General features: G+C 36.6%; 1 protein-coding gene across 1 annotated transcript in view; it reads left to right on the top strand.

Annotated features, from left to right (window-relative positions):
• The window catches only part of LOC107669991 (ribosome biogenesis protein bop1-like), an 80,749-nt gene extending 63,522 nt beyond the window's left edge, over positions 1-17,227 (top strand). Inside the window, exons 9-16 of the mRNA XM_016462441.1 lie at positions 45-125; positions 581-650; positions 8,957-9,089; positions 10,441-10,621; positions 11,113-11,404; positions 13,209-13,293; positions 13,476-13,583; positions 16,406-17,227. Coding sequence (XP_016317927.1) covers positions 45-125; positions 581-650; positions 8,957-9,089; positions 10,441-10,621; positions 11,113-11,404; positions 13,209-13,293; positions 13,476-13,583; positions 16,406-16,559 — 1,104 coding nt within the window. The 3' untranslated portion in view covers positions 16,560-17,227. The remainder of the gene's footprint in view (positions 1-44; positions 126-580; positions 651-8,956; positions 9,090-10,440; positions 10,622-11,112; positions 11,405-13,208; positions 13,294-13,475; positions 13,584-16,405) is intronic.
• The last annotated feature ends 1,082 nt before the right edge of the window (positions 17,228-18,309 follow it).

Genomic DNA, 18,309 nt, shown 5'->3' with positions numbered 1-18,309 from the left:
TTAACAAAAATATTTTCCTTTTTTTTTTTTTTTTTTTAATTCAGGTGAATGTGAACCCAGAAGACCTGATTCCTAAACTTCCCAAACCCAAAGACCTGCAGCCCTTCCCAACCACACAGTCTCTGGTATGTCATCTTAAACTGGTCTGGGATCGTTTTTAACAGCCCGATTGTGACGATGACTGTCAGAGGAGCAGCTTGTAGATCAGATACTCATGATATTTCTGGCCTAGACTTTATAATGGCAGGACGGTGAGCTCTGATTTTATTGAGACAGGAAACCGTATTACTTACTGTACCGCGTGGGTGAAAAAGATCAGAAGGCGAATATTTTTGTTGTTGAAATTGTAGACTGTGGCTGTAAAACTGCAGACATGTAACAGGGTTTGTCTGTCATTCTTTTGGACTGGGTTAAAGAAGAACAAAAATGTTAATAAATCAACTAAATATGTTTAGTGGTAATGGACTAATGTGAAATAATAGAGTCCTGAACGTGTCCTTGAATGATCTCTCACTGTCTGCTTTTCTTCTCTGCTGTTTCTGTATGTTATGATGATGATGTTGGTGTTTGTGTATGACAGGTGTACCGCGGACACTCTAGTCTGGTCCGAAGCATCAGCATTTCTCCCAGCGGACAGTGGCTTGTGTCCGGTGAGTCCCGTCTTTCCCTGTTCGATTTTCAATAGATATTCCCACTGAAATGTCCCGCACAGATAGCAGTGACAATCAAGGCATCTTATTGTAGCCAAGGCTTATTGGTTACCACATGTAGTCCAACACATTGAGCCATGGTGCTTGAATGGTTGGAGTTTGGCTCACAACAGTTTTATTTGATACAGAAATATTTTTTATTACTCTGAATTTTTTTAATGTTTAATTACATTTTTTTATTTAATAATATATGTAAAATAGTCCTTATAATTTAATAAGTAATTAATAAAAATATGTAAAAAATAGTCCTTATAATTTAATAAGTAATGAATAAAAAAGTAAACATGTAATAGTAGTCATAATAAAAATAGATAATATATTAAATTAACTGTGAATACACACACATATATATACAGTATATGTATGTGTATGTATGTAACAGAGATGTAGAATTATTTTTACTATAAATATTTATGATTTTTATATCTATATATATATAGAGAGAGAGAGAGTGTTTCATATTTATCAATAAATATGAAATCCTAATAATATAAATAATATTTAAAGATGTCTTTAATACAGAAATATTTTATTGTTACTATTAACATTTAAAATGTTTTATGTAGTATATAATATTATTTTTGCATAATATTAATTTAAAAAATTGGTAATTTCATGAGTAATTATGTTTTAACTAGAATATTGTCTTTATATATGTGTGTGTGTGTGTGTGTGTGTGTGTGTGTGTGTGTGTGTATTACAGATACATTATGGATTTTTAAAAAATTATTACAGTTTTAAACAAATTTTCGGATATTTTTAAATATGATATGGTAACTGTTTTTAAAGCGTTTAGGCATTTGATGTTGATGCTAGATTGTATGTTTGCACCTTTGTTTTGTAATGATGTGTGATTAAAGCCGGATGGATTGTGGAAATGTCTTTTTCTGTTCTTTTAAATGTGGCCCCTGCTCTGTATGTGAGGTGTTATTGGACTGTTTGAGGTGAAGTCTGTCTGAGCGCTCTTTCCTCAGTGGTAGCTAACAAGCTGCTGAAATCATTCCTCACTCACCCGCCATGATGTCATAGCTCTTGGCGGAGGGAGATGGGGCTGTGTGCTGATGGGACGAGCAACCCGTTCGGAGATGAGAGAGATTAGGGGAGGCCTGCGGGTTTCGGCAGAGCCAGGATGAGCACAGATGCGCCTGAAATGTCCATATTCACTGGCGCTCCACAACGCGGATAAATCAATCACGATCCGCTCATGATAGGTCTCCTTTTCCTCTCTTCTAGACTGATTTCGGTTTTATTTTTATAGGTTTTGGCAGCACGTCCCTATTGTTAGCCGCTCCGTGAAGTGACCTCATTTGTTGATGGTTCCGTTTTGAGTTATTTGTCATTTTGAATGCAGGACAAACAATTTCTTAATCGTTTTAATCTTGATTTTCTTTCCCCCATTTATATCGTTTATTATTGTATTTAGATGCAATTTTAGGACATTAATTAAAAAATGACCTTAATATTTAGTATTGTAATCATGGTCTTGTTGTCCATGATTATTAATGCAAATAATAAATGATTTCATAACCTTTCATTAAAATGGAATAACTTTCTACGAATTGTTTGATGACAAATTTTGAATGCTGGGCAAACACTTTGCAATTTTTTTTTATTTTTTTTTTTTCATTTATTTTCAAAAATAAAGATTTTAAATTATTTTAATTATTTAAAAAAAAAAAATATATATATATATATATTTTTTTTTTTTATCATAACATTATTTTAAAGAATAAAAAAAACAAACACTTTCTAAATCTCAGTTTTCCCCATTATAAAGAAAAAATACAAATGTGATTCCAGTTCTGTGAGGATTATATGTTTAGGTCTAAAGAGATTTCATACATAATGGAGGAAAGGCCTCTCTTGAGTGCAGTCTGTTGATCATTATCCGTTATTTTACGTTCGTGGTCCTTTAGATACATAAATGCATGCTATAACCCATCGTATTCCCTCAGTAGGGCCGGCATCTGATTGCTATTAACTTGAGGGGGATATAAATTACTCGAACGAAACGAGTAGTAAGCAGCATTTTAATAACACATGCAGTCAATTTCACTCAGCGTTAGCGATGGGAGCGGCGCAGCCAAATATACAGAAGCCAAATGATATTCGTACAGTATGAAAATGCGGTTGAATTTGCCCGTCTGATTTGAATGTGGTGATCCAGGTAACAATACCGGCCGTTCAGACGCAGAATGGAAATGGTTTCCCAGAATGCTTTGCAGTTGGGGCTCAAATAAGGCAGATAAACAGGGGGAAAGAGCAGAAAACGGTGTAGGTGGGGGCTGGTTGCATTTTAGAGGCAATATCTGCTCAGCCGTCCATAACAAAGAACTTCATGAAACGCATATGCAAAACCACTACAGTAAAGGGTTGCTCTTTTGTCAAGCTATAAAATATATTAAAGCAGTAATAAAATGCTCTTTCCCACAGTAAAAATTGGCAGTTGACAACCTCCCAGGCATCACAACCCTTCTCGCCCTGGGCCTGCCCAACTTTCCTTGGGTTAGTTTGGTGTGTGATAATTTCTTCCATATCAAAGGATCGGGCGCTCATGACAAAGCACTAGTGAGACTTTTGTCCCAGGACTTTGTTCAGTCTCTGCATCCTGGGTTTTCTAATTTTGCGTATGCTGATTTGGGAATTGCAAGTCGGAAAGTTTTTTTGAAGAGATTGTGCAGCCAGTGGTTGTAAAACTGGGCTAATTTATTTTGAATGCCAGCAAATGTCAGGAAACACCAACAATTTGCTTCTCAGTTTTGTTTTTATTCTTGTTAGTGGTGTTTACTAGGCCAAGCTTCATTAATACCAGTTATTAAACTTAAGGTTTGTGATTTGATCAAACCTTTAACATTGAACTACTGTTCATACATTTGGGGTCGATACGATTTTTAAAATGTTTTCTGAAGCAGTCACTTTTGCTCACCAAGGCTGGATTTATTTGATCTGAAGAAACAGTAATTTTGTGATATATTATTGCAAATTATTTCAAATAACTGTTTTTCTATGTTAATATTAGAGGCCGACCGATATATAGTTTTGCCGATTTTATCGGCCAATATGTGCCTGGGCAGATATATCGGTATCGGTGAAAATGCCGCCGATATACCACCGATATGAAAAAATTTTTTACAGAACATAAATCACAGATAAAATGCTTGTAAATGCCGTAATTACGTAGTTTGTCCAGCAGAGCGCGCTCCATTGTTTGCTACTGGCGACCTGGATGAAGCGCTTTAAAGCTTAATTGTATGAAACTTTGAAAGGCCATATCTCCGTAACGGCGTGGCAGATCCGCACCAAATTCGGGGGATCCCTTCAGCTCGAGGAACCCCCTCGAACGCCGAATCGAGTGTATGTCTTGAGGCCCCCTTTCGAATGAGACCGCCCCCGCGTCAATAGCCCCTGGGGTCCGGGAGTTACGGGCAGTTAAATTCGCGGTCGGGCGTCGACCGATCTGGCGATCCCGGGGGGCTACCGATGCGCGGAGGGTGGCGTTCGAGAGGGCTCCTTGAGCTGAAGGGATCCCCGAATTTGGTGCGGCTCCACTGCCGCGTTCGCGAGATAGTGACACCAGCCAACACTTTCACTTCAGTAAGGAGGTCTCTTGTTCAGGCAGCGGCATTCAAGCGTTTTATTCGACAGTAAGTGCCCTGCAAAGTGGACTTCACATGATATTCCGCCATGATTCCAGTTCCAAGGGAACGTACACATTACATTCAAAGGGCATTACAGTGCGCGAGACGTGAATTTAAATTGTATTTATTTACAGAGGTATATTATGTCACACTTCACACTTCTCTAGTAAGTTTCGTCTGTGTGTGAAGACGGTAGCAAAAATCCGTGAATGAATGTTCCGAAGTTAAATAAACTTCAACGGAATAAAGTTGAATGGAATTGAATTGAAATAAAGTTGAATAAACTTCAACTTTACTGTTCAGTGCACTGATGTCAGACTCATTTTGGATAATAAAGTTTGTTAAATTGTTAAATGCCCTGCCTCCATTACATATCTTTGTCACGTCATTATAAGTGTTTTCACATTTGAGTGATCATTGCAAAAAATGTGTTAATGTATACCAGTATATATTCTGTTAATGTATATACTTTATTCTATATGTAGTACCAATCAAAAATATACACAAAGAATATGGGCCGATATATCGATATCTGCCTTTTTTACTCCCTAATATCGGTATCGGCCCCCAAAAAACCATATCGGTCGGGCTCTAGTTAATATGTTTAAAATGTGATGCAAGCTGAATTTCAGCAGTCATTACTCCAGTCTTCAGTGTCACATGATCCTTCTGAAATCGTTCTAATTTGCTGATGTGCTGCTTGGGAAATATGTATTATTACCACTGTTGAAAACAGTATTTTTTTTAATATAATCAGTAATATTTTTGTGGAAACTGCAATATGCTTGATATCAGGATTCTTTGATGAATTGAAAGTTTATTTGAAATGTAAATCTTTTTAAAACATTCAAAAACATTATAAATGTTTTTACTGTCACTTTTGATCAATTTAACGCATAAATTGATCAAAAGTGACAGTAAAAGTCCTTGCTGAATAAAAGTATTTATTTCGGGAAAAAAAAAGTACTGACCTCACACTTCAATTTAACAGTAATTTAATTATTAAACTTTGTCCCGTAACTCATCAGACACTGATAGATAATAAAACAGTGGGGAAAAATCCCACATTGAAGAGAACATTTTCAGAACATTTTTTTCTGGAGACTTCCAAAATGAAGCAATGATGAGAATCTCACAAGAATTTGGTTTTACAGACTTGCAAAACGAAAACGCTGCAATTACAGCATGTCAAACCTACAGTTACAGTTTTTGCGCTGTAGTTAGATTGCAGTCAATGACATGAGAGAATGCTGTGAAGAAGGGCTGAGGTTACGCGACTGTACATATTTACATTTACAGAGCTCGATCATGGCCTGAGAGAGCCTCAAACAGCATTCCTCACTAATGATGTGGCTAAACGAAGATGAGCGGAGACATTATAAACTCCAGCATGACAGTCACTCCATGAACTCACTGCGATCCACATGTTCTGTTTGAATCAACAGAGAACTCCATTTCTGAAGACTCATTTGTTTAGGATATGAATGTTTTGAATGGATTTAAAGTGTGGGGTTGAGATTCGTTTACGATTTAGATTTTTTTTTAAATAGTTTTGTTTTTAAATATATATATATTTGTCTATATACTGTATATAGACAAACTGAATCCACCTGTTTTTTAATCCTTTAATTTAACACTCACCGATAGAAGTGTAAATGTGAGAAAAAAGCTAGATCGATAGATAGAGAAACTCCATGAGAATTTAATCTCAGTGTGACAATTGGGTGCATTTGTAAAGTTGGAGTTTAAAATAAAAAGGAATCTCTTGGGTGCCGTCCGAAAACACAACTACAAATTAACAGAGCGGCTAAAAGAAATCGTGGTCGGCGGGGAGCCCTGCTCAGCCACAGGAAGTGCTTATGCCTCAGATCCATACACTCCCAAAAACACGCTACACAACACACTCATGACCCTGTGTGAGAAACCCTGGTTATACAGGCCGTTTCAGTGTATAAACTGTGAGAAATACAGCATTTTAAGGAGTTTCATCATATGACCCATTAAGTTTGTGGGTGTTTTTTGCCATTTATAGACTAGAAGTAGTTATACAATTGTACAAAAATTATCATCAATTAAAAATTGAGGCTTTTTACATTAAAGGGGTCATATGATGCTGCTAAAAAGAACAGTGAAAGTGAAACTTGAGCGGTGAACTAATTTTCGGCAGCCGGAATTTCGGCGCATCTCTAATTATTGGCGACATCAGAAATGGATATTATATAATAGATGCTTTTTTGAACATTTTAGCAATTTAAAAATATTAAAAAAGGATTTTTTACACGGCACCCCTGCTCTCGACAGACGGCACCCCGGTTGGGAAACACTGGCCTAGAGAGAGCGGCGGCAGCCTACAGTGAGCAGAGGCCGGGGGCTAGCGTGAGGAACGACTGGAGGGTTAGAGTGAACAGGGGCGGGTGGGCTTGAGAACTTTTATAAAGAATATCTCTTTGGATTTGAGACTTTAGTCTTTGCAACTTTACAGATCTTCTTTATGCACGAAGAGCTTGCAACACTCCAAAGAGAAAGGAAAAATTGAAATCGCGTCATATGACCCCTTTAATAATACATGTCTTGGTAATTGATTTTGAACCGTTGTGAACAATTGAAGCAAACTTTCATTCAGGTCTGCTCCATTTGTCCTTTTCTTGAGCAGTTACCTATAAATTCAAGTACTGGCATTCCTATTAGAATATCCTATTTCACTTGTTTCAGTTGTAAAATGGGTTGCTAATGCTGTTTCTTGTTGACTTTAACATCTAATTTCTGTCATCCTTTGGGACACATTATTATATTTTTTTCCCCTGTCTCAAAGTGCCATTACTGTCGTATAAAATGGACTTTTAACATTATTGCTGCTTTTTCCCCTCCATAAAGGCAAATATTACAGTCATTCCCATCTTATTTATGGCCACCATCTATGTTTAATCATCTACAGGAAAGTCTTGGTGTCCCCTGCATCACACATATCTGCAGCTGTACAGGCCTGACAGGCCTCTCTGACCGCCAGCGGCTGTCCGCCGCAGAGCCCGTCCCTCCTGCTATATCTGTCGCCATACAGCTCAATACTTAAAAAGTGATTATGGGTTTTGGAGTTATTACACTCCACCCTCCAGGCCCGGCCCGTTTTCCCCCGTGTTGTTTTTTCTACGTTTATGAAGCATGCAGGTATAAAAGTTCAAATGTGATTTTACGGCAGCTTATGATGTTGTGTGGCTGATACGAGGAAGGGGTTTCCCATCGAACACGTCTGGAGCTGTTGAATGAAACAGAGCAGTTACCTCTTAGTAAAGTTGGCTTTTAAGTGAATTTAAAGAGAAATTATGCATTAAGTGTTAATAAATCACATTATGCCATCACGAAAATAAAGATATTTTAATGTTAGAATTATATGCCTTCATAATGTGGATATGGATATAATTATACTTTAAGGATGGTAAGGTTGTACAGTTTTACAGTTTAATTTTACAAGCTTTGTAAAATGACATGGGGCTTTTTGGGAAAAGAGTTTAATATTGATTTTGCTGCAAGTTTACAACGTTTCAATTATCAGTTGTTTAAAGTCATACTAATCCTTGTTAGTGTAGTGTAACTGATCATTGAAAAATTTGCAGCAAAATCAATGTTAAATAATTTTTCCAAAAAGCCCCATGTCATTTTACAAAGCTTGTAGATTTAAACTGTAAAACTGTATACCGTTGCCATCCTTAAAAGCATTTTTTAAATCTTTTTTTGTTCCAATACTTGCAAACATAAGAGTGACAAAAAATGATGTTGATGGAAAAATTACATTTTGATTTTATAAAATTGCTTTCAAATGGGGAAGATATGCTGTAATAGTTCAGTTTAGCTTAATTTGACGTGCTTAAGGTTGTGAAACCTTCAAAGTACTTTATAGAAAAGTTTAAGTTGATATTTTCACTTTTCGGTTATAAGTTATTTACTGTACAAAATGATGTTAACAGGGTTGACATTTTAAGACATTTTAAAATGATAAAAAGGAGAGTTTAACTTGTTCTTTACCTTGAACTTCACGTCTTGAAATGTTTTTTAAAATTATATTTACTTTTAAAAGAGGGAATAGAAATTCAATGCTAGATTTATTTGTTTAGAAAAAGTTCTATTCTAACACATGGTAAGCTTGACATCAACTGTTCATTTTTAGTCATTTTTGTTCATACTGTATGTATATGAGAGGAAATAAATGGCTCTCGTTTTGAATAATGACTGTCTAACAGCAGTAGCACACAAACTTTAAACACCCGGCTTCTCTTTGTCTGTCACCTTCAGTAATCTAGTATTATTATAGTGCACTCGTGCCAAAGTGCTGCTGTGTGTGTCACAGTGGTTGTGCAGAGCGAGGATGAGTTATCCTCCATGTGTGCTGCTGAGAGAGGAAGTGCCGTCGAGCTGACAGAACGCTTTAGTTGTGCCAGAGACCCGAGCGTCTGTGTCCTCTCAGCTGTTCAGACGCTGAGACACACAAACCTGCGCACATTTGCACAACCATATTAAATACGCATTTAAATGAAATCCATTTCATTAAGTCATTCTGAAACAGAATGCTGGATAGTTTAAGTAAAAGTTTTTGTTTTGACCCTTTGACCTCAGGCTCTGATGACTGTACGGTGCGTTTCTGGGAGGTCAGTACGGCGCGCTGCCTGAAGACGGTAGAGGTGGGCGGAGCCGTGAAGGGCGTGGCCTGGAATCCCAATCCGTCCATCTGTCTGGTCGCTGTCAGCTAGTAAGACCCGCCTCATTTTCTCTTATAACCTGTATCTGAATGTTAATTTAATGGTCATCTGTATGTTTTGTAACATTCAGTATGTGATGTATATTATTTGACAGCAGATGATTTACAGGATTTATTTTTAGTTATTTTAGTTGTAGAGCTGCAGCCTGGTTAATTAGTTAGTGTTAGTTTAGTAAGCCTCAGAAAAGACCAGTTATGAGAATGTCAAATGTTCATTTTGGAATTTGAGTAGCATTTTCAAGAACTTTTCTTGAATCTTCCAAGGAATTTAAAGAGAATTTATTTAAACAGCCAGCTTTTTTTCATTTGTTAGTTAATTAGAGGTTAGGAAGGTGGGTTAGATAAATCAGTATGGATGCATAGATACAAATTCTGATGTTGGTTGGTTGCTTGAAATGGTTAAAATGTGTCATGTAAATAGGATAGATAAATAGTTAGAATGGATGGACAAACATTCTTATGTTAGTTATTTGGTTGATTAGTTATTAGATAAATAGTTATGAAGGTGGATAAATTGGTAGGATGGATGGATGCTTAGACATTCTGAGATTGGTTTGATAGTTAAATAAATGTTAAATAATTAGCTAGGTTGGTAGGCTAGGTTGTCAGGTCAGTTGGATGGATGGACAGATAGATGGGTAGATGATGCATAGACAAAGGATTTTTGGTCCGATAGATAGACGGGCGGATGGATGGATGCATAGATGATGGATGGTTGGACAGAAGAATGGATGGATGAATGCATAGGTGATGGATGGTTGGACAGAAGAATGGATGGATGAATGCATAGATGATGGATGGTTGGACAGATGGATGGATGGAGGATGGATAGATGCATGGATGCATGGACAAAGGATTTTGGGTCGGATAGATGGATGGACGGATGGATAGATGGATGGTTAAATATGGGTAAATAAGTAGGTAGGTTAGATACATGGACTTACAGATAGATGGTCGGTTGGATGGTTCGATAAATAGCTTGTTTTATCATATGTATAGAGAGATGGCTGAGACTGAACATGATGTTTGTGTGCAGTGATGACACTGTGATGCATAGACAAAGGATTTTTGGTCCGATAGATAGACGGGCGGATGGATGGATGCATAGATGATGGATGGTTGGACAGATGGATGGATGGAGGATGGATAGATGCATGGATGCATGGACAAAGGATTTTGGGTCGGATAGATGGATGGACGGATGGATAGATGGATGGTTAAATATGGGTAAATAGGTATGTTAGATACATGGACTTACAGATAGATGGATGGTTGGATAAATAGCTTGTTTTATCTGATGTATGGTGAGATGGATGAGAATGAACATGATGTTTGTGTGCAGTGATGATACTGTTGTCCTGTTGAACCCTGGTCTGGGCGACCGGCTGGTTTGCACCGCTACGGATCAGCTGATCTCTTCCTATGAGGAGCCAGAGGAAGTAAAGGATCAGCCTGTTCAGTGGGCCGTCGCAGAGGGCGAAGGTCACGAGCAGGGTCACCGCCTCATCCTCAAACACCCCAAGGTAATCAAAGCACATACAAACACACCACAACGGTCTGATTATATATTCATGAGAATGACTTCTTCACGATAACCATTAGCAGGTCACATTTATTCTCTGTTCAATTCGATATTTTCCAGTTAACAATAGAAATTAAAAAGTCTTTTTTTTTTTCTTTTCTCATCCCCTCTGAGAGCGTCCGTGCATCTCTTACGTGAGCCGCAGCCAGAGGCTTTTAACTATTGGCAGAAGCCGCAAGCCTGTGGTCGTCTTTTTCCTGAAATGGAAAGAAATTTAAGACGCCTCTAGTGTCCAATTAAAACTACTGGAAAAAGCAAAGCAGCGACGCGTGTTGGCAGACTGGCAGAGGCCAAGCCGTTAATAACGGCAGTAAATTTAGTCCCAGCATGTCTTTGAGGTTATAATTGGATTAATCGTCTGTGGATTTACCACAGAATGACTTTGACCTCTGACCTCCAGCTACCCGCTTTCTCTCTCTTCTCTCTCTGAAGGCCGTGAGGCAGGTGACGTGGCACGGGAAAGGCGATTACCTGGCATGCGTCATGCCCGACAATGGCAACAGCCTCCAGGTGGTCATCCACCAGGTGAGCAAACGCAGGACGCAGAACCCCTTCCGCAAGAACAAGGGTCTGGTGCAGTGCGTGTCCTTCCACCCCATCAGGCCTTATTTCTTCGTGGCCACGCAGCGCTACGTACGAGTGTATAACCTCATCAAACAGGAGCTCACCAAGAAGCTGATGGCTAACTGCAAATGGATTTCAAGCATGGCCATCCACCCGGGAGGTGAGTAACTGGACGTTTCTGAAAGGGTCACCATCATTTCATTCAAAACCTGACTTACTGAGATGTTTTGGAGAATCTCCTATGAATTTCCAGTACAATGAAAGTATATTAAGGCTGTCAAATTAAAAATACAGAGTAAAAGTGCAGTCACATTTACTGTTGCTCAACAAAATTTAGTTCATAAAATCCAGTCGTTTTAATGGGAATTTTGTCTGAACATACTGTGGCAACAAATGTTCCCTATGTAGATTCTTACATTTTATATTATATATTAAAACTTAAATACTATGAAATGATCCATTAAATAGAGGCTGTTTGAAAAACAGTTATTTACACTTTGTAGTTTTGGGTGTTAATCAAGTCGTCATTATATAGTTCATCAAATTTTGATTGTCCTTCGTCTGTCTTTCATCATTTTTTGATTGTCTTGTCTTCTGAAGCCATGTTATAGTTTGGTTTAAGGAACAAATTGAAATTCAGGCCGTAACTCACAAATCTCATTTGTTTGCGTGAATTAAACTTTAAAATGCGCCAGGTTTGTTATTGGTGATAGCTGCTTCCATCCAAAGTGTGAATTTAATTTATATAAAAATTGTAATATTGCAAAAATAATTTGTAAATAAAGTTTACATCCTGCAAGTTTAAAAGCACAAAATCATGAAAATCGAAATTGGCACCAGTGTTATTTAGTATTATTTATGTATTATTATTATTTAGTATTATTTACATATTATTGTTATTTAGTATTATTAACATATTAATATACTATTTATTAATTATCCTTTTATTTTTATACTTTTTTATTTAAGTTTTAGTCTTTTTTTTTATATATATATATTTCTATTTATCTTCATTTTATTTTTGTCTTTTAGTAATTTTAGTACTTAAACTTATTTGATTTCAGTTCAATGATTTTTTATAGTTTTATTTAACAATAAACCACCCTGATTGGCGCACACACAGAAAAAAGTTATAGTCACTCTTTTGTTAAATACCATGTTTATGGTGAACATCATGTTTGCTAGCAATTAGTAGCAGATGCCGTATTTCTTGCAACATGACTTTTTTTGATGTGCATCTAAGAATTTATCCTGTAAATGTGTTACTATCTTAGTTTTTGCACTTTTGCTTATCTCAAGCTTGCATTGTGAACATTTTATTTGAATCTTGATGCTTCCATCCAGCATTTTTAGGCTCAGAATTTACATAAAAATATGCTGATATAAACTTGATGTCAAATGCTATTGGTGTGTCTCATAACCAAATATGATGAACAAAGTTTGTATTATTATGTCCAAATGAGATTTGAGAGCTACAGCAGAGAAGATGATTTTGAGTGAATGGTAATTTAAATGTTGGTCTGTCGTATGACTTCAGATGCCTCAAGTCGTATGGATTACTCTAATGGTGCTCTTTTGTCCTTTTGGGAGCTTTAGAGGTCCAGAATAGGCTTTGAATGAATGGAAAATATCAGCTTGGAGATTTTTAAAAATACTTTGCGTGAAGAAAGTAAGTCATTGGTTTGGAATGAGATGAGAAAATGAGAAGAAATTCATTTTTGGGTAAACGATTATGGACATTAACCTCTTTCGGTGACCTTTGAAATTAAATCTGGCAGCTTTCTTCAGCCTGTTACGGTATGTTATATAAAAGTGAGTGTTTGGAGGTGACCAGAGGAAAGTTATTCTGGCTTAATATTCGTCTTGGTTTCTCAGAAATGTCCCTAAAGTGACATGTGACATCAGTGACTACTCTCTGGATGTCAGATGTCATTCGTTTGCTCTCTTTTACCCATTTTCCACAGGCGACAACGTGATATGCGGTAGCTACGACTGTCGTCTGGCCTGGTTCGATCTGGACCTGTCCACGAAACCGTATAAAGTTCTCCGGTGAGTCAGCACGAGCAGGTTTTTATAATTTGGGCAGTCTGGGGCAGACTCGAGGGAAATTGTTGGTAATGCTGGCCTGTCAAATGTATGAATGTCTCCTTTTGGGACTTGGAGAGGTTCTGTGTAACGTCCCTCTGCTGTCGGGATGCTGACGGGTCTGTCTTGTGTCTCTGTCCATGCAGACATCATAAGAAGGCTCTGAGGAGTGTGGCCTACCACAGGCATTACCCGCTGTTTGCGTCCGGCTCTGATGACGGCAACGTCATCGTCTGTCACGGGATGGTCTACAAGTGAGTCTGATCATCTTCCTGTCCGGGTTTTGTTTCACTTTTTCCCAGTGTCATTTAGTCTGCTGGGTTCTCTGTTTTTTGAATTTCTAATCCCTCTCTCGTTCTTTGGCTGTGTTTTGAATAGCATACTAGCAGTAGTATGCGTACTGTGCATACTGTACATAATGTATGCCGTAAGCTAATTTTCTCTGTTTATTATACCTGGGTGAGTATGTGCACTATACAGTAGGGTATATTTCAAGGAATACTGTTTCCCACAATGCAATGCGCTCAACTTTCCATTTCCATTGTAACAAATAAACTAGAAGTAATATAAGATGTAATTTCTAACATCTTTCTTAACTCTGTTTCAGTGGGCTGCCAAAACTCAGAAATTAGGTCATGTGACAGGGAAGCATACTACAGTTTAAAAGATTTATTTCATAATAATGCATACGGTTTCATTTTCTTTAAATCATAGGCAGTTTACAGTGAATGCTGTGCTATATTTAGTAAGCTAGTATTTCATTTTGAACTTGAAATCATTTTGAACTGTTATATACTAATGTAGTGTGCAGTATGTGTACTGCCAACTACTTTAATATAATAAATATGAATAATTAAACATTAAAGTCAATAAACATTATAAATTAATACAATAGAATTTTTTGCAGTGATAAATATTAAAAACATAATGTTTATGTGTAATGCTGGATAGTTTAAATCTTTCAATTTTAATAATTAAATATTATAAATTAATATATTACCGTTTTTGCAGTGTGCAGTGATAAATATAAAAAATTTAATGTTTATGTGTAATGCTGGATAGTTTAAATATATAAATATTCATTATTAAATATAAATAAATATATTACAATTTTATGCAATAATACATATTTAAAATGTAATGTTTGTGAGTACTGCAAACCACTTTAAATATATAAATTTGAATAAATATATAATAGAATATAAATATTTTTAAGTTTTATATATTTCATGTTTAATTTGTGAGTTGCATCCAGTCATAATCTTTGAATTAAAGATTTGATTTTATTCTTAACTAAATTGTGTCTCAAATCTACACAAAAATGTAAATTCTGTATTTTGAAGAATGTTGATAACCAAACAGTTGCTGGTAGCCATTGACTTCCATAGTATTTTTTTCCATACTATGGAAGTCAATTTCTACCGGCAACTTTTTTAATTTGCTACCGGCACACTGGAATAGGAAAGTCAAGTGCATTGCATTGTGGGAAACTATAGACTGTGCAGTGTAATCTGGTTGTGTACTGCACATTTTAGTGCATATAGAAACCTTGCATACTATGCACAGTGTACATACTGCATAAATAGTGTAAGTAGTATGGTGATATGCTGTTCTGAACACGGCCTGTCTCTCTTAACGTGGTGTAGTTCTCTCGTTTCTGTCTTTTCTTCTCTTTCTGTTTGTCTGTTTCTCTCGGGCACATGTGCAGTGTATCTGCAGGGGTAGACTATCATTCCTGTAGTTTGGTCAGGAACGCTCTTTGAGCGGGGCTAATGATCCGTGTACGGTGGAGGGCAAGCGAGATCTGGGTGAAAAGCCTTCATCAGCTGCCTTTAATAGATCTCTCTATACTCAAACTGAGGATGTCATGTTATTTTTCAACTTCTTACTTTCCCCCATGCAAACTGTTGATGCATATACAGCAAACCATATTTCCAAAATTCACTGTTTTATGGCCTTTACAGCTCTCAGACAGTTGGAAGAAATGGCCAGCAGTTTTAACCACAAAATTTGGATAGAGAAAAAGGAACTGTTGGTTGACTAAGCTAAAAATAGTGTAGAAATAGTAAGGTAGACTAGATTAGTGAGGTCTGCTAGCAGTTTACACTTTTTATTCTACGTTTTTATTTGAGCTTTAATATTTAAGAGTTAAATGTTAGTTGAAATTAAAAACTGACTTGTTGAATGGTTTTATTTTATTTTACCATCTTTCCAATTGAAATACATCTTTGATAAGCAAGCATACTAACTTTTGATACATTTTTGTTAGAAACAATTTGTGAATTTTGTTTAAATGGTTACATTTGTGGTCAAAATGACAAATTGTTATCAACCATTTTGACAAATATTTGTTTTTTACTCTAAATAAATTATTATAGTTTTCAGAATGTAATAATTTAATAAATATATTATAAAAAAATTAAAACAATACAATCTGTGCATAAAAGACATTTAAAATATTGTAGTATTAAAATGTAATAAATGTAGTTATTTAATAATAAAAAAACTAAATCTGTACGTGAGACATTTATAAAGTTTTCAGTATTAAAATATTATACATGTAATAATAATGATTAAAAAACAATTTTTAAATGCACAATAATAATAATTCAAATATTATGTAATTCAAAATGTACAGATTTGGGTTTTATTAATTATATTACATTAATACTGAAAACATTTTATTCATAATTGAATAATTAGTAATTATTTATTAAAAAAAAATGTAAATTTGCACATAGGACTTTTAAAATATTTCAAAATTGAAAACCATAAAATCTGTTAATAAAATACATTTTAAAGGAAGCTGAAATAAATGAAGGCATGCTAAAATGTTTCAAAGATGGTTTTAATATATGACCTTCATATAACAAAAAAAAAAGTTTGAATCTGTCATGTTTAATAAAAAATCAACTTGTGGTTCATAAAAGTGCCCGTAGTTGAAGAAACATCCATTGGCAGAAAATAATTCAAGCATTTAAGAGCTGTTATTGGAGCCAGACTTGTTGAAAATCATTATTCAGAGCCAGTTGTGAATAACACTAACCTTTCTAATGTCTGTGTGTTAATCCTACAGTGACTTGTTGCAGAATCCTCTGATTGTTCCAGTGAAGGTTCTGAAGGGTCACACCATCACTCATGATCTCGGGGTCCTCGATGTGACCTTCCACCCAACCCAACCCTGGGTGTTTTCCTCAGGGGCCGACGGAACAGTCTGTCTTTTCACCTAGAAAACAAAACGAAAACAGCCCTCCATCGGGAGCCGCGACCTCCAGTTTTCTAAACCAGAAATTACACGCCAGTTACGAGTCGATGAGGTTTTTTAGATTTGCTGCTCTCTGAGGACATTGACATGTTGCTGGCAGGAATCAAGTGCCTGATCTGATATTGAACATGTCATTATAAGATGTGTTTTGAGCTATGTTTTGCCTTTTTTATGTTAGAAGAAAATACATCCAGACACTCATAGATTCCCACAGGACTCGAGTGCAGTGTAAAAAGAGAGACAGGTTTGGTTTCAAACCCAAAACCGTGTCCGCTCGGAAAGGCCCGTTTCCGTACCGGGCTGTCAGTGCCCCACAGCAAATCAAGCCCAACCGCTAATCCTTGGACAAGGAAGCTGAATTTGAAATGAAACAAATGTCCGACGTTGGGCCTTGCCAAAGGAAACAAGACATGAAACAAAGCTGCAGACGTCTGTCCTTCACTTACACCTCCTGGTGTTTTCTTAAACCGCCTTCTGAAGCATTTCATCCAAAAATGGCACTACCGTCAACTCCTACCAGCCTCAACGTGTCAATTTTTATTTTTTTTTTACCTCTACCTGTTCAGTTGTGAAACCTTTACCAGTTGTAATTCAGAGACCAGAGACTTTTAATTAAACATGGTGTTTCTTGAAGAGTGTGAGAGTTTGTTTTCTCTTTCTCTTCTGGTCTCTCGCCACAGGTCAGCGAGGGTGATTTTCAAGACTCCTGAATTATATGCAGCGAGGGTCTGGGAATTGGTTTCGTTTCCTACGCCGAGAGGCCCAGACGCCGCTGATCAGATGGCATTGTGTGTTATAGATCATATTTCGTGGAGGCCGTCCACCTGCGGGTCCTTCTCTCAACTCCAGACATCGGTCTCAAGGCTGTGAGCCTCTCCGTGTGAAGATTGCAGTCCTTTGTTAATTTGCCAGTATCTCCAGGGATGAAGTGTTTGTAGACCAGTGTAGATCAAATAATATTATCTCAGATTACACCACACAATTGCTTGCCAAGCATGAAAAGTTCTGTAATATTTTATGAGGTATTTATATTGAAATCCCTCCATTCTCCAGTGTTACTGTGTAGTTTTTATATGACAGTAATGGTGTGTTTCATAGTGTTATTTTCATAGTTATTTTTGCTGGAAATTTAGTATAAAGTGGTTTATATTTAATCACCACGTTTTTTTTTTAATTCTGATATTTAAATGGTTTACAAACCAAAAACTGACTGCTGAAAACTAAGATGCTCTTGGAAGGTTTAAGCTGGTCTGCAAGTTTGACAAGATGCCCAAACCCCTTCTAAAACCAGCCAACAGAGACCAGTTTAGGCTGGTTTAACATGTTTTTAGGGAATTCTTAAAGGAATTGGTGCAAGGGTGATTTGAAAAGAAAATACCGAAAACTGAATGTAAGAATAGTTGCGATATGCAAAATACTGACTGAGACACATTTTATGCAAAAATGTAGCAAAATAGTTGAAGCCAGTGAATTACCGGACATTGCGTGAATTTTATATTGATTGACGCAACGTTGATAAGCATTAAATATGCTGTTTAACCCTTTCCTCATCTCCTTTGTCACGTGACGTTCCGCTCTCTTGTGGACTTTTTTCACATTTCCGGGTTTCTCAGCAGCGGAAGTCGTCATAGTTGGGTTAACTTGAAGAGCAGTGAATGGGAGAGTACCACAAACATATTTTTTGCATTCCCATTTGCTCAAATGGCAAAAGAAAA

Source organism: Sinocyclocheilus anshuiensis, unplaced genomic scaffold, assembly GCF_001515605.1.
Source record: "Sinocyclocheilus anshuiensis isolate Anshui unplaced genomic scaffold, SAMN03320099.WGS_v1.1 scaffold160, whole genome shotgun sequence".
Taxonomy (NCBI): Eukaryota; Metazoa; Chordata; class Actinopteri; order Cypriniformes; family Cyprinidae; genus Sinocyclocheilus; species Sinocyclocheilus anshuiensis.
This window is presented reverse-complemented; position numbering and strand designations above follow the sequence as displayed.